Source organism: Pipistrellus kuhlii, unplaced genomic scaffold (genome assembly GCF_014108245.1).
Source record: "Pipistrellus kuhlii isolate mPipKuh1 unplaced genomic scaffold, mPipKuh1.p scaffold_m20_p_33, whole genome shotgun sequence".
NCBI lineage: Eukaryota > Metazoa > Chordata > Mammalia > Chiroptera > Vespertilionidae > Pipistrellus > Pipistrellus kuhlii.
The window spans coordinates 5,068,939-5,084,046 of NW_023425533.1; the positions used below are offsets into that span (position 1 = coordinate 5,068,939).

Below are 15,108 nucleotides of genomic sequence, written 5' to 3' on the forward strand. Positions count from 1 at the left end.
TCACACAGATGTTGTTCCTTAGATAGGGGCACACCATGTGAGGCTTCCGCTCCTAGGCCTGGGGCAGGCTGCTCTTGGGGCTGCTGCTCCTCAGATGGAAGCAGGCTGCTCATGTGGCTGCTGTTCACATGATCGCCATGCCCTGGGCTAAAGCATTGGGCCATTCAGAGGGGAGTGAGCTTTGGAACTCACAGAAGACTGCACCCGGGATTGCTGGAGTCTCAGTGACCGTGGGACCACAGCTAAGTCAGCATGTCTCTGATGGGGGTGTCTGTAGACTCCTGGGTGTTATCTGAGGGCACCCTGGCTGGAGGTGAGGCTGGGTTCCCAGTCCCAGCAGCTCTCCCATTGAAAATGACAAGGGCTCTGTGGAAGAGCTGGTTGCTCTGGGACTGTTTGCAATGGTAGTAGAGGTTGCTGGTTAGGAAAGCCTGGCCAGCTCGCCCCGAAGATCCTGCAGGATCTAACTGTGCCTCACATACACACACACACACACACACACACACACACACACACACACACACACACCACATGACCACACACTACTCTTTTTGCTCTCTCCTTCCCTCACATTCTCTCCCTCACTGCCGCCTTCTTCTTGCCTCTGTAGTTGTGTCTGAAATGTTATTGACCCATTCATGGATGAAGTCTAATCTCCGGATATCTGGTTATGTAGCTCACTCTCTACCACATTGGCCAAACAGGAAAAATTCTCTTCAACATGACATGACACAAAGGGAGTAAAACATGAATGTACTCACGATATCAATAACCCAATGTAAGTGTCCACCAGAGAAAAGAGAATTAGGGGAGATAAGAGAGCACAAATGATATCAAAGAATGAAAAAAATGGTCTGAGAGAAAAGAAAAAGACGAAAAAGGAAAAAATATATATATGGGGAGAAAACACCAAAGAACAAACAGGTAACCCAAAACATACAAACATCAAATTCCCAGTAAAGAGGGTGGGGGCAGAATATTTTATACAGAAATTAAGTTTAAGAATTGGATGAATATGCAGAGGACCTCACTTAAGTGTAGAGGAAGTAGGAAGAGGATGAGTGGATAAGAAGAAAGAGAACGAGAAGAAAAAAATAATAAAAGGACGAAACTGGCTCAGTGGATACAGCACCAGCCTGTGGACTGAAAGGTCCCGGGTTCGATTCCGGTCAAGGGCATGTACCTTGGTTGCAGGCACATCCCCCCAGTGGGGGGTGTGCAAGAGGCAGCTGATCGATGACTCTCTCTCATCGATGTTTCTAACTCTCTGTCCCTCTCTCTACCTCTCTGTAAAAAATCAATAAAATATATATATTTTTAAATAATAAAAGTTTAAAAATAATTGATTAAAAATAGGATATAAAATAAATTAGAATGATGAAAAAGTAATGTGAAAAGAAATAGAAAATAAAGAAACAAATGAAGAAAGGAAAATAAAGAAAAAAGGAGATAACAAAATATTAATAAAATAAAATAAAAATGAAAAAGTGAAGTGTTATGCTGGTTTAAGATTCCACTCTTTTGTACTGTTTTGGCTTCTCAGTTTCCTGTTGCTGGGACTGAAGGCCTCTCTTTGTGCCAGTCCCTGCAGACTCTCATGGAATATTCAATTTTTTTTTGTATCCTTTGTGCCACTCAGTGTGTAGTCTGGGTGTGGTTGTATTGGTTGCTTGGAGACTGGAAGGAGGGGCTATCTCTTCTGGAGAAAATGACTGCCTTGGTCCTGCATGTCCAGTATGACTCAGTGCCAGATTTGTGGCAACCACTCCCAGTCCCTCTCCTCACCTCAGCCTCTCCCCAGACTCCACAAGTCTTCACCTCCATCTGCACCTCAGCTATAGGTGAGTGTCCATATCCAAAAGTTCCTATGAACTAGGTTCAGTGAAGAAAAGCAAAGACCAAAAAGAGGGGAAACAGCTGTGCCAATGCAAGCTCCTCTCCTCCTGGTAAGGTGCTTCCTGGGAAGCCTGCCAGAATGCCCGCTCTGGGATCAGTCTCTCATGACTATGGACCCATTCTAGAATCCTTTGCCACCAGTAGTCCTGCAGATGCTATGCCTGTCCCCAGGGAAATGGCCTTGGTGCTGTGCAGTTTCCCTCTGACCCTCTGGGCTAGGAGGTCTCGCACTTCTCTCCAGCCCAGATCCCTGATTTTACCATTCTCCAGGTGTCCTCTGCCCTTCTAGGCTGCGAACTGTCTCAGTAGCTGTGTCTACTTTGCCAATTTGGGGTGGATGTTATTCGATTTAGTTGCTCATTCTGTCTGCTTTGGGATAAGGATTGGGACTTGGCCGTCCCTTGCTTTGCATGACTTTGTATACTCCATTACATTCTCTTCTGGCCTGATGTGTTTCTGTTGAGAAATCATTTGATAATATGATGTTACCTTGTAGGTAACTCTCTGTGTCTCTTTTGCAGCTTTTAAGATTCTCTCTTTGTTGTTAATGTTTGCCATTGTAATTAGGACTTTTTTTGGGGGGGTGGGGAATTAAGTCTGTTTTTTTAAATTTTTGTATTAAGGTATTATATGTGTACATATTTTACCATTGTCCCCACCCCATTCCCATACATGCCCTCACCCCCCAATGTTTTGCGTCCATTGATTATGCTTACATGCATGCATACAAATCCTTCAGTTGATCTCGTATTGCCCCCACCTCTCCCTAACCTTGCCACTGTAATTTGACAGTCTGTTGGATGCTTTACTGTCTCTGTATCTATCTTCTTTGATCAGTTTATAATGTTTTTTATTATCCATAAATGAGTGAGATCATGTGGTATTTTTCTTTAATTGACTGGCTTATTTAACTTAGCATAATGTTCTCTAATTCCATCCAGGTTGCTGCTAATGGTAAGAATTCCTTCTTTTTTATGGCAGCATAGTATTCCATTATGTACATGTACCATAGGTTTCTGATCCAGTCATCTGCTGATGGGCACCTAGGCTGTTTCCAAATCTTAGCTATTCTAAATTGTGGTGCTATGAACGTAGGGGTGCATATATCCTTTCTTATTGGTGTTTTCAGATTCTTAGGATATATTGCTAGGAGTGGGAAGTGCATTCAAATGGGAGTTCCATTTTTAGTTTCTTGAGGAAGCTCCATACTGTTCTCCACAGTGGTTGCACCAGTCTGCATTCCCACCAGCAGTGTACCAGGGTTCCTTTTTCTCTGCATCCTTGCCAACACTTGTCATTTGTTGATTTGTTGATGATAGCCATTCTGACAGGGGTGAGATGGTACCACATTGTCGTTTTGATTTGCATCTCTCGGATAATTAGTGACTTTGAGCATGTTTTAATGTGTCTCTTGGCCTTCCTTCTGTCTTCTTTTGAAAAGATTCTATTTAGGTCAGTTGCCTATTTTTTTTATTGGATCAATTATCTTCCTTTTATTAAGTTGTACAAGCTGCCTGTAGATGTTGGAGATCAGTGATAATATTTGCAAATATGTTCTCATATACAGTGGGCTTTCTTGTTGTTTTGTTGATGGTTCCTTTGCTGTAAAAAAGCTTTTTAGTTTGATCTAGTCCCATTTGTTTATTTTCTCTTTAGCTTCCATTGCCCTAGGGACAATATTACTGAAGAAGTTCTTTTGGCATGTGTCTGAGATTTGCTGCCAGTGTATTCCTCTAGTATTTTTATGGTTTCCCGTCTTATGCTTAAGTACTATATCCATTTTGAGTTTATTTTTGTGTATGGTGTAAGTTTCATTTTTTTTTTTTTCATGAATCTTTCCAATTTTCCCAATACCATTTGTTAAAGAGACTGTCTTGACTCCATTGTATGTTCAGGCCTCCTTTGTCAAATATTAATTGAGCATAGTGGTTTGGGTCAATATCTGGATTCTCTATTCTATTCTATTGATCTATACGTCTGTTCTTGTACCAGTACCATGCTGTTTTGAAGAAAGTGGCTTTGTAATACAGCTTGAAATCTGGTATTGAGATTCCTCCTACTTTATTCTTCTTTCTTAGGATTACTGTGGCTATTTGGGGTCTCTTTTTTCATTTCAAATGAATTTTATTTATTTATTTATTTATTTATTTATTTAAATATATTTTATTGATTTTTTACAGAGAGGAAGAGAGAGGAATAGAGAGTTAGAAACATCGATGAGAGAGAATCATTGATCAGCTGCCTCTTGCACACCCCCTACTGCGGATGTGCCCGCAACCAAGGTACATGCCCTTGACCGGAATCGAACCTGGTACCCTTCAGTCCGCAGGCCGACGCTCTATTCACTGAGCCAAACCGGTTTCGGCCTCAAATGAATTTTAGAAGACTTCTTTCTAGGTCTGTGAAATATGCCATTGGTATTTTAATGGGGAGTGCATTGAATCTTCAGATTGCTTTGGGTAGTATGGACATTGTAATGATGTTGATTCTACCAATCCATGAACATAGTATGTTCTTCCATATGTTTACGTCTTCCTCCATCTGTTTATGTCGTGTTCTGTAGTTTTCCGCATATAGGTCTTTTACCTCCTTAGTTAAGTTTATTCCTAGGTATCTTAATTTTTTTGGTGTGATGATAAATGGAATTGCTTTTTTAAGTCTCTCTTTCTGTAAGGTCACTATTTGTGTATAGAAAGAACATAGACTTCTTGGCATTAATTTTGTATCCTGCTACATTGCTGAATTCATTTTTTAAGTGTGTTAGTTTTTTGATGGAGTCTTTCAGGTTCTTTATGTACATACAATATCATGTCATCTGCAAATAAGGACAGCTTTTCTTCTTTTCCAATTTGGATATATTTTATTTCTTCTTCTTGTCCAATTGCAATGGCTAATACTTCCAGTACTATGTCAAACAAGAGTGGTGAGAATGGGCATCCCTGTCTTATTTCTGTTCTTAGGGAAATTGTTTTAGTTTTTTCCCCATTGAGTATGATGTTTGCTGTGGGTTTATCATATATAGCTTTTAGTATATTGAGGTATGATCCTTCTATTACCACCTTGTTGAGAGTTTTTATTAAGAAAGGGTATTGGATTTTGTCAAATGCTTTTTTTGCATCAATTGATATGACTATATGATTTTTATCTCTCAATTAGTTTCTGTGAAGTATCACATTTATTGATTTGTGAATATTATACTATCCTTGCATTCCTGGGATAAAATCTACTTGGTCATGGTGTATGATTTTTCTAATGTACTGCTGAACAGATTTGCTAGAATTTTGTTGAGGATTTTGGCATCTATGTTCATGAGGGATATTGGCGTATAATTCTCTTTCATTGTGTTGTCTTTATCTGATTTTGGTATTAGGGTGATGCTGGCTTCATAGAAGGAGCTTGTAAGTGTTCCTTCCTCTTGAATTTTTTGGAATAGTCTGAGGAGGATAGGTTTTAGTTCTTCCTTGAATGTTTGGTAAAACTCTCCTGTGAAACCATCTGACCCTGGGCTTTTATTTGCCAGAATCTTTTTGATGACTGCTTTAATTTCTTCCATAATTACTGGCCTATTGAGCTGTTTAGATTCTTCCTGATTGAGTTTTGGATAGTGATATTTTTCTAGGAATATGTCCATTTCCTCCAAGATATCTAGTTTGTTGGAATAGAGTTGTTCCTAGTATTTTGTATTTTGTATTAATCCTTTGTATTTTGGCTGGGTCTGTTGTTTTTCACCTCTTTCATTTCCGATTTTGTTTATTTGGGTACTCTCTCTTTGCTTCTTGGTGAGTCTGGCTATAGGTTCATCAATCTTGTTTATCCTTTCAAATAACTAGCTCTTGGTTTTGTTTATCTTTTGTATTGTTTCTTTTTTTTTTCTATGTCGTTTATCTCCAATCTAATCTTTGTTATTTCCTTCCTTCTGCTTGCACTGGGCTTTATTGTTGCTCTCTTTCTAGCTCTTTGAGTTCTTGGGTTAGGTAATTTATTACCATTATTTCTTATTTTTTGCAGTACTCTTTTTAAAAAAAAAAATATTTTATTGACTTTTTACAGAGATGAAGGGAGAGAGATAGAGAAACGTCGTTGAGAGAGTAACATTGACCAGCTGCCTCTTGCACACCTCCTACCGGGGATGTGGCCGCAACCAAGGTCCATGACCTTGACTGGAATCGAACCTGGGACCTTTCTGTCTGCAGACTGACTCTCCACCACTGAGCCAAACCGGTTTTGGCTTTTGCAGTACTCTTGTAGAACTATGAACTTCCCTCTCAAGACTGCTTTTGCTGTGTCCCATAGATTTTGAATTCTTGTGTTTTCATTGTCATTTGTTGCCATGATGTTTTTTTATTTCTTTATTTATATCTCTGATAACCCAGTCAGAGTTTAATAGCATGCTGTTTAGTCTCTATGTGTTTGATTTCTTTGTATTGTTTTTATTGTAGTTGATTTCCAGTTTTATGCCACTGTGGTCTGAGAAGATGCTAGATATGATTTCTATCTTGTTGAACTTGAAAAGACTTTGCCTATGTCCCAACATATGGTCTATCTTTGAAAATGACCCATGTGCACTTGAGAAGAATGTATATTCTGTGGCTTTGGGGTGAAATGTTCTGAAGATGTCAATGTAAAGTGAGTCATTAAGGATTGGTGTTTCTTTGCTGATTTTTCATTTATAGGATTTGTCCAAAGGTGATATTGGGGTATTAAAATCTACAACTATTGTTGTATTGCTGTTTATCTCTCTCTTGATATCCTCCAGGAGTTTTTTTATTTTTTATTTTTATTTTTTATGTATTTGGGTGCTCCTGTATTGGGTGTGTATATGTTTACCAGAGTTATTTCTTCTTGTTGGATTTCTCCCTTTAGTATTATGAAGTGGCCTTCCTTATCTCTTGTTATGTCATTCACTTTGAGACCTAATTTGTCAGATATAAGTATTTCTACCCCAGCTTTTTTTTTTTTTTTTTCATTTCCATTTGCCTGGCTAACCTTTTCACATCTCTTTACCCTCAGTCTGTGAGCGTCTTTTTTTCTGAGGTGACTTTCTTGTAGAGAGCAGTTATATGGGTCTTGTTTTCTTATCCAATCCATTACCCTATGTCTTTTGTTTGGGGCATTTAATCCATATTACATTTAAATTATAATTGATGGTTACTTATTGGTTGCCATTTTTATTCTTTACCCCTGTGTTCCTTCTTCACTTCCTATTTCTTTTTTCTTAATTTTTTCACAGCAGACCCTTAAGCATTTCTTGCATTACTGGTTTGTTGGTAATAAATTCCCTTAGTCCTTTTTTGTCTGTGAAGCTCCTGATTTCACCTTCAATTTTGATTGATAGCCTTGTTGGGTACAGTATTCTGGAATTCAGATCCTTCCAATGCATGACTTTGTATATTTCTTTCCATTCCCTTTGGCCTGATGAGTTTCTATTAAGAAATCAGTTGCTAGTCTAATGGAGGTTCCTTTGTATGTAACTTTCTGTCTCTCTCTGGCCACTTTTTACATTCTTAATTTGTCGTTGTTGTTTGCCAATCCTACATAATAAAAGAGTAATATGCAAATTAACCACAACTCCACTACACCAACATTCACTAGTATGCAAATAAATCCAACCAAGATTGCTACCAGAAGGGAGGCTTAGGTTTCGCCAGCAACAGAGTAAGCCAAGCTTTCCACACACTCTGGTGGGCCCAAGCCTGCACTCAAGGATACAAAGTTTCAATTATAGAAATGGTGGCAGCCACGGATAGAGCAGGAGTGGAGCAGGAGGCTTGGCTCTGCTCCAGGCTACAATATTTCAATTGTAGAACATTAATAAATTCCAGATACCAGTGTCTCCTCTTGGGTCACCAGGGGGCGTGGCTGGCCTGCAAACCACCATAGGCCCCCCTCAGGCCTCTCCATGCCCCAAGGGAACCCCTATCCTGATCTGGGACACCCTTCAGAGCAAACCAGCCAGCCCCCACCCATGCACCTGGCCTGTATCCTATCTAATAAAAGAGTAATATGCATATTGACCATTACTACAACACACAAGATCAAGATAACTGCCCCTATGTGGTCAAAGATCCTGCCCCCATGGGGACACAAGATAGCCACCACAAGATGGCCAGAGGGGAGGGTAGTTGGGAGGGACCAGGCCTGCAAGGGAGGGAAGTTGAGAGGGACCAGGCCTACAAGGGAGGGTAGTTGGAAGCGATCAACCCTGCAGGGGAGGGCAGTTAAGGGTGACCAGGATGTCAGAGGAGGGAAGTTGGGGGCAGAAAGGCTGGCAGGGGAGCAGTTAGACATCAATCAGGCTGGCATGGAAGTGGTTAGGGGATGATCAGGCTGGTAGGTAGAAGTGGTTAGAGGCAATCAGGTGAGCAGTTGGGAGCTAACAGTCCTGGATTGTGAGAGGGATATCCGACTGACCACTGGGATCAGGCCTAAACAGGCATTTGGACATCCCTCGAGAGGTGCCAGGTTGGAGAAGGTGCAAGCTGGGCTCAGGGACACCCTCCTTCCCCATGCATGAATTTCCTGCACCAGGCCTCTAGGTTAATTATAATGTGCCTTGGCGTTGGTCTTTCGTGGTTCATTTTGCTTGGGACTCTGTGAGCTTCTTGGATTTGTGTGGGGTTTTTTCTTCCCTATATCAGTAAATTTTTCTATCGTTATTTCTTCAAATAGGTTTTCTGTTCCTTGCTCAGTTTCCTTTCCTTCTGGAACCCCTATTATGCGAATATTGTTTTGTTTTGTGTTTTCCCAAAGTGCCCTTAGGCTCTCCTCCTGCTTTTTAATTTTTTTTTTTCTAGAAGCTGCTCTGCTTCTGATGCTTTTTATTGAGTTATTTACAGCAGCAATGTCATTTTTCATTTCTTCTTGATTCTTCATTTCCTCTTGGTTCTTACTCATATTGTCGAATTTGTCTTCCATTCTTTTTATCCACCTTATGACCATTTCTCTGAATTATTTCTCTGATAGTTTGCTTGCCTCTAATTTGTTTACTTCCCTTTCTGATCATGCCTGCTTTTCTTTCATATGTGGGCTTCTTGTTTGTCTCCCCAGGGTCTCTCTTCTCCGGATGTCTGGTTATGTAGTTCTCTCTCTCCTTTCCATGTTGGAATAAAGAGCTCCTTTGAGTCCAAACATTCACACTATTTGGGGACTGGTGTTCTGTGGCTCACAGATGTTTGGTGGTCACCACTGTTATGGATTTTCAGGCCTCCAACAAGATCCATATTCCCTTTCAAGATGGCAAAGTTTCCCCATCCGAGCCCGTAGCTCTGGGAGGGAACCCAGCTGCAGTGGAGGCTGCCCTGTCAGGGGAACCTCATCCAGCAGTCCCACCTTCTCCTGGAGCTCAGCTCTCCCTTAACTTGCTAACAAAAACTCTCTGTGAGACCCTCAGCTATTCTTTCTTTCTGCTCTGGTATAAGGCTCAGAACACGTCTGTCTATTCTTTCGCCCTTTTCTCTCACTCTATGTTTTTTGGTGTGGGTCTTTTTGAGTTCATCTTGTCTGGGACTCTGACTCTTTTTTTCCCCAAATCAGGGAAGTTTTCTGTCATTATTTCTTCAAATAGGTTTTGTAATCCTTGCTCCTTTGCTTGTCCTTCGGACACTCCTATTATATGGAAGTTATAACTTTTTATGTTTTCCCAAAGCTCCGTTTGGCTCTCCTTCTAGGCTTCCTAATTTTTTTCTCTCTAATTGCTTTTCAGATTGTGTTTGTGTGTGTGTATGTGTGTGTGTGTGTGTGTTTGTGTGTGTGTGTGTGTGTTTGTTTTCCTGCCCTGCCTTCTCACACATTAATTTTGTCCCCCACTTCTAGTCTACTGTTGAAACCTTACATTGTGTTTTTTGTTGTAGCTATATAATTTATATTTATTCTTGATTCTTATATTAGTTATTGATTTTATCATCTATCCTGTTTATGAACTGTATGACCCTTACTCTAAATTATTTTCCTGAAATGCTGCATGTCTCTATTTCATTTAATTCCTTTTCTGGCAATTCAGCCTTTTCTTTCCTTGGGGGTTGTTTTTTTTTATCTCCCCATTTTGCTGTCTTTCTGGCCCTGGGTACATTGCTTGGAGTTTGAGAGGTTAAAGACGCTATCAGGGAAATGGTCTTGAAATCATTGGCCCAATGGCTGGGACTACCTTGAGTCTCATACCTTTATTGTCTAGGCTCTGAGTTGTGTCCCCTTCTCCCTCACATCTGGATCCTCAGTTGTTTGTTTCAGATGCTTGTAGTGGTGGGAGCACGTGCATAGTTTCTCTGGTGTGTGATTCCCAGTGAGGATCCAGAGCCCTCTGGCATGTAATTCACAGTGCAGCCCTGGCATCCATAGCAGGGTTGCACTCTGTCCCTCTGGCAGTGCTCTTGCAGTGAGGTCCTCTGGCATTTGGCAGGGCACCCCCGTTTGCTCTGGGTCACCCTGGTAGCACTGCTCTGTGGTCTGGAGTGAGGCGTGTGCTGGGTTGCTCTGAGTAGGCCCTACAGTACTGTCCCAGGGCCCAGGAGAAAGAAGGTGTGGGTTGCTCTGAGCTATTCTGTTGATCTAAGTGAGATATGCACTGGGTTGCTGTGGTTCGCCCCTCCCAGGATGATGTGAAGTGGCCATGTAGTGCCCGGGTCACCCCATCAGGGCTGTCCAGCGGGCCAGGATGAAGCGGGTACCAGTTGCTCTGGGTCACACAGTCCCTGCTCTCCTATTGCCCGGAGTGGGGCATGCTCAGGGTTGCCCTGACAGTAGGTCCTGGGGCTTGTGGTTGAGCAGGTGCTGGGTTGTTCTGGGTCAGGCAAACAGCTCAGTTCTGGGTTCCGGGGAATGGGTGGGCCATAAGGATTCCCCCTGGCTTGCTCTTACTATGAGGTCTTGGAGCTGGATCTTAGGATGCTGGGTCCCTGCAGGCTGGTGAGGAGGCCTCGTGCAGGAGCTCACTCAGGCAGTGCACATTCCCTGCAGACCCCTGGGAGCCTGCTGGTAGGTACTGCACCACTCACTGCCTGGGCACGGTGGTAGTTCCATGCATGTTATGGCTGTCAGGCGGCATTCTCTAGGCATCAGCCTAGAGAAGTGCGGTACCAGCCCTTCCTTACTAACAATTGTCTCCTCAACTGTGTCTAATTTGTTCATTCAGTGTGGATGTTCTTCGATTTAGTTGCTTTTTCAGCCTGGTCCTAGGAGGTGGACAACACTGCTGCCTATTCAGCAACCATTTTCTATTTTCTTCCTCATTATTTTTGAGGAAGATAATATGTTAAAATGAGTAAAATAAAAGTATAATAGTAATTAACCTCTTTCTGATAGCTACCATAGTTTGGGAGAGAATGTTTTTTTCTTTTGTCTAGTGAGACTGGACTTTACCCAGGAATCTCAGAGTAGCCAGGTTAAACTTGTTTTCTTTCAAACTGGCAAGAAGAGAAGATAAAGGAGAAATAATCATGGTACTTTTTTGTTCAGACCTCAGATATGCTCTCAAAGGGGCTTTCTTTCTAATCTTTTGGGTCATGCAACTCAACATGTTCTTTATCTTCAGCCATGCATCCAAAACCACTTGAAATACAGCATTCTCAAGGCATGTGGGGATGGATATGAGCAATCACCTGTTTCTCTCTGTGTCTCTCTTTATCTCCATATCTCTGGATTTTCCTGGGTTGTATTCTCTGTATTATCTCTCCTCCCAAACAAATATATATATATATATATATATATATATATATATATATATATATATATATATAACAGTTTCCATATATATATATGGTTTCCATTTACTGAATAAAGCAATAAATCAGAATATATTTTATTTAAGGAAAGAAAACAAAACTTATTGGGAGCAGATGAATTTGAAACTCTTCTCTTTAACCCAAGAGGAGTAACATCATCTTGTGAGGTAGACTTTTCCATTTTGTGAAGTAGGGCATCCTTTTCAAGATTCAGAAACTGTGACTTTGTGGCATACTCAAGGTCCTTAAACATGGAGTGTTCCAGAGCTCACTTGAAGGATCCAAAGCTAACCTGAACCCCAACCTCTCTGAGGCTCAGTGTTCAGTGACTTCAGGAACACTAGGCATGGATTGTATTGTTTCCTGCTGATATTTCCATCTTCCTCAATTGTGACTTCATTGTATGTTGCTTTGCAGAAAACTTGCTTTATTTGACGAATGGAATTCCTTGGCTGTTTATGTTTCAATGGATAACACAGTGGTAATTGAAGATATCAGTGAGTCCACAGTCTGTTTACCTTTCTGGGTTGTGGGTGATGAGGTCCTTCCTCACCATTCAGAAATCAGGGGTGAGAGAGATATAGATAGATAGATATGCAGGCAGATAGAGGCACAGACAGGCAGAGAGACAGATAGACACATACACACACACACACACAAACACACACACACACACACACACACACACACACACACTTACACATGCACACTGTCTCTGGCCTGCCCCATCAGGGCAACGGAGCTTAGGGAAGCATAGGACCCTGGGTAATCATCCCCTGCACCCCTTTTTTCTCTTTCCTATCAGCTTTATGAAAGGAAGAAAACAACTAGAGGATCTTTGCTGCTCCTCGCTGTGGTACCAGACCTTTTCCTTATAGGACACCCCAGTGTGGATAATTAGTTAAACCACCAACATGTCTTCTGAGGAAACTGTTCCTTAGTCTAGCCCTGTGTTCCCCATCATGGGGTTAGAGAAACCAAAATATGCAGTCCCTCTCCCAAAAGCCCTTTCATACTAGTTGAGAAATGAGATTCTCTCAATGAACCCATGATATCTGACAGGAGGTAAGGGAGTGCTCAATTGCAAGAAGGAAGAGAAGTAAGGGCTAGAAGAGTGGCCTGGGCTTCCTGTGGGAAGTGGGATGATCTGGGTCCTTGTGGCAGACAGAGACAAAGGCCTTCTAGGCAGGGGGTGTCATGTGAGGTCTTCCTTAGTTTTGACCTTGTCCTACCTGTTAGGGTTGGATACCCCTAATTTACCCAGCTCTCTTGTCTTCTGTTTCTAGAAAAAATGTGCCGCATCCTTCCCTTGAGTACTGATACAGATGGTGGGAGTCCCCCCAACTCTTTGAATGCTTCGAACCACAGTAAGGCCACCTCTGCCTGCTGCCCAGCCTGGAAACCCCTGCTGCTCATTGTGCCCCTCCGCCTGGGCATAAATCAAATCAATCCTGTCTATGTTGATGCATTCAAAGTAAGTCGCTCCTTTTTCCGAGCCCATTGTTGCCTGCCCATCACATCGCCATGTGAGCACAGAGATCCGTGAGCAGCAGTCCACAAGTGAATTGAGAATCTTACATTCTCTTTCCCTCTAGGAGTGTTTTAAGATGCCACAGTCTTTAGGGGCATTAGGAGGAAAACCAAATAACGCCTATTATTTCATAGGATTCTTAGGTAAGAAAAGAGGAATCTCAAGTAAGTCATTATGGGCTAAGGGAGGGTGGGCAGAAAATTTGCATGGGAGACCAGGCAATTTCAATTAGGGGGCTTAGTCTAGCCTGGAGATGTTGTGGTCTCTTGTCAGCTCTTTCTGTCTCTGGCCTGATCTGTGGAGAGTAATACTTCTGTATGCCTGACAGAGCAGATCCCCCTTGATTGTCTCCACTTCCCTGACTGTTTATAAGATGACTTAACACTGCTTTCCTACAGGACCACCTCAAGGTCACAACATTGCTTCAGCTCATCTCTCTTTTTTCTGTGGGGCCCAGCGTGGTAGAGTGTCACTCTTCTGGCCTTATTGATCTCTGTCTTACTGGGGCTCAGGCATTTAGGCCAGGGGCCACCCTCTTCCTTCCCAGCTCCATGCAGCTGGGCCTGCAGGCTCATTGTTCAGAGCCATGACTCAGTGGGAATTAGAAGAGGCAAAGACAGATATCCCTTATCTGATAATGGGGGCTAAGCTTTAAAACTACTAATCTGATATGGACCCTAATAAGTAGACTGACATTCCCTGCCTAGGTTGACACCTCTGGAAACCCAACCACCTTATCCACTAGTTATGACCAGAGATACTTAAGGCCCTTGGCACATAAGGTGAACTAGTCCAGTGCTTCTCAAATTTTAATATGCATAAGAATCACCTTGAGAGTTTTTAAAATACATGTTTTGTAGGTCTGGGATAGACCCTGAGATTCTGCATTTCTAGTTAGATAGTGCTGGTGCTGCTGGTATATACACTACACTTTGAGTACCAAGGGCCTAGACATCTGGTTAGTGCTGAAGAGCACCAGGAAGGGAGTGATGTGGTTAGGGAAATTTGGTACAGGACACCTCTCACAAGAGTGGATTGGTCTGAAACTGGACCTTGCAGAATATTGCGAGGGACAGCTTTACTTTGGCAGGGAAGAGCCAGAGCAGGTATGGGGGATGGTATGAAGGACATACAGAGGACAGGGTGAGATGGGCTGGTCATCCTCCAGCATCTCCTTGGAGATTCAGGGAGGTGATGTGGAGTGAAAACAAACATACCTGTTGTTGTATGCTAGTCTCCCACTTGCTAGCTATGTGACCACCAGAAGAGAACAACTCTTTCAGTATCAGGTTCATCTTAATGGAAAATGGGGCTTACACCTCACTCACCATGTTGTCACATCAGGATAGTGCACTCAGAAAGGAGGTGGGCATATAGTATATACTCAATAAAAGGTGACTCCACCCTGCCTGACCTCAGCATCTCTTTCCTTTTTCTTTCTTTAAGGCTAGTGTTTCTATACAATTGCCTCAGATCTCTCTAATGCTGCCATCTGTTGGCCAAGCCTATGAACTACAGCTTGGTGGAAAATTGGGAGGCTTATATTTTTCTAAGTACATAAACTTAGTTATATAAATTTCAATGTCTCCTGTTTCTAAGTTTTTGGGTAACTGTCAAAGAATTGCTGCAAAAAGCTATTTATTATTATTTGTGTTTGATGACAATGTTGACACAGATTGGAAAATAATTTTGGAAGGATCTCAGCTAAGGTTACTATATCTCTTGTAAGCACTCTTGGAAACAGGGCACACAGGCAGAAAGGACACGGCTATTATTCTCAGAAACTTAATTAGAAACATTCTGGAAGAATGATGCTTAATTATAACCCTGCTTTGGATTTGTATTTTCTTGTGTACAACTTCCTTCTCCTCTTACCTCTTAGGCTTTGCTCTAAATATCCTGATTGTTGCTCTTCATTGTAACTTGAAGCCTTTTTGATATAATCAATGTCACCCACCTGTAGTC

General features: G+C 41.9%; 1 protein-coding gene across 5 annotated transcripts in view; it reads left to right on the forward strand.

The window, feature by feature from the left end:
* ATG4A (autophagy related 4A cysteine peptidase) overlaps positions 1–15,108 on the forward strand; it is an 82,856-nt gene that overhangs the window by 61,608 nt on the left and 6,140 nt on the right. For 4 of the 5 annotated variants that reach the window (XM_036460721.2, XM_036460724.2, XM_036460720.2 and 1 more), the window contains 3 exons: positions 12,030–12,109; positions 12,899–13,086; positions 13,208–13,286. In XM_036460721.2, the coding sequence (XP_036316614.1) occupies positions 12,030–12,109; positions 12,899–13,086; positions 13,208–13,286 (347 nt within the window). Of the gene's footprint in view, positions 1–9; positions 14–3,906; positions 3,910–12,029; positions 12,110–12,898; positions 13,087–13,207; positions 13,287–15,108 lie in introns of those variants that run through there. The other variant, XM_036460727.2, reaches the window with a different exon arrangement.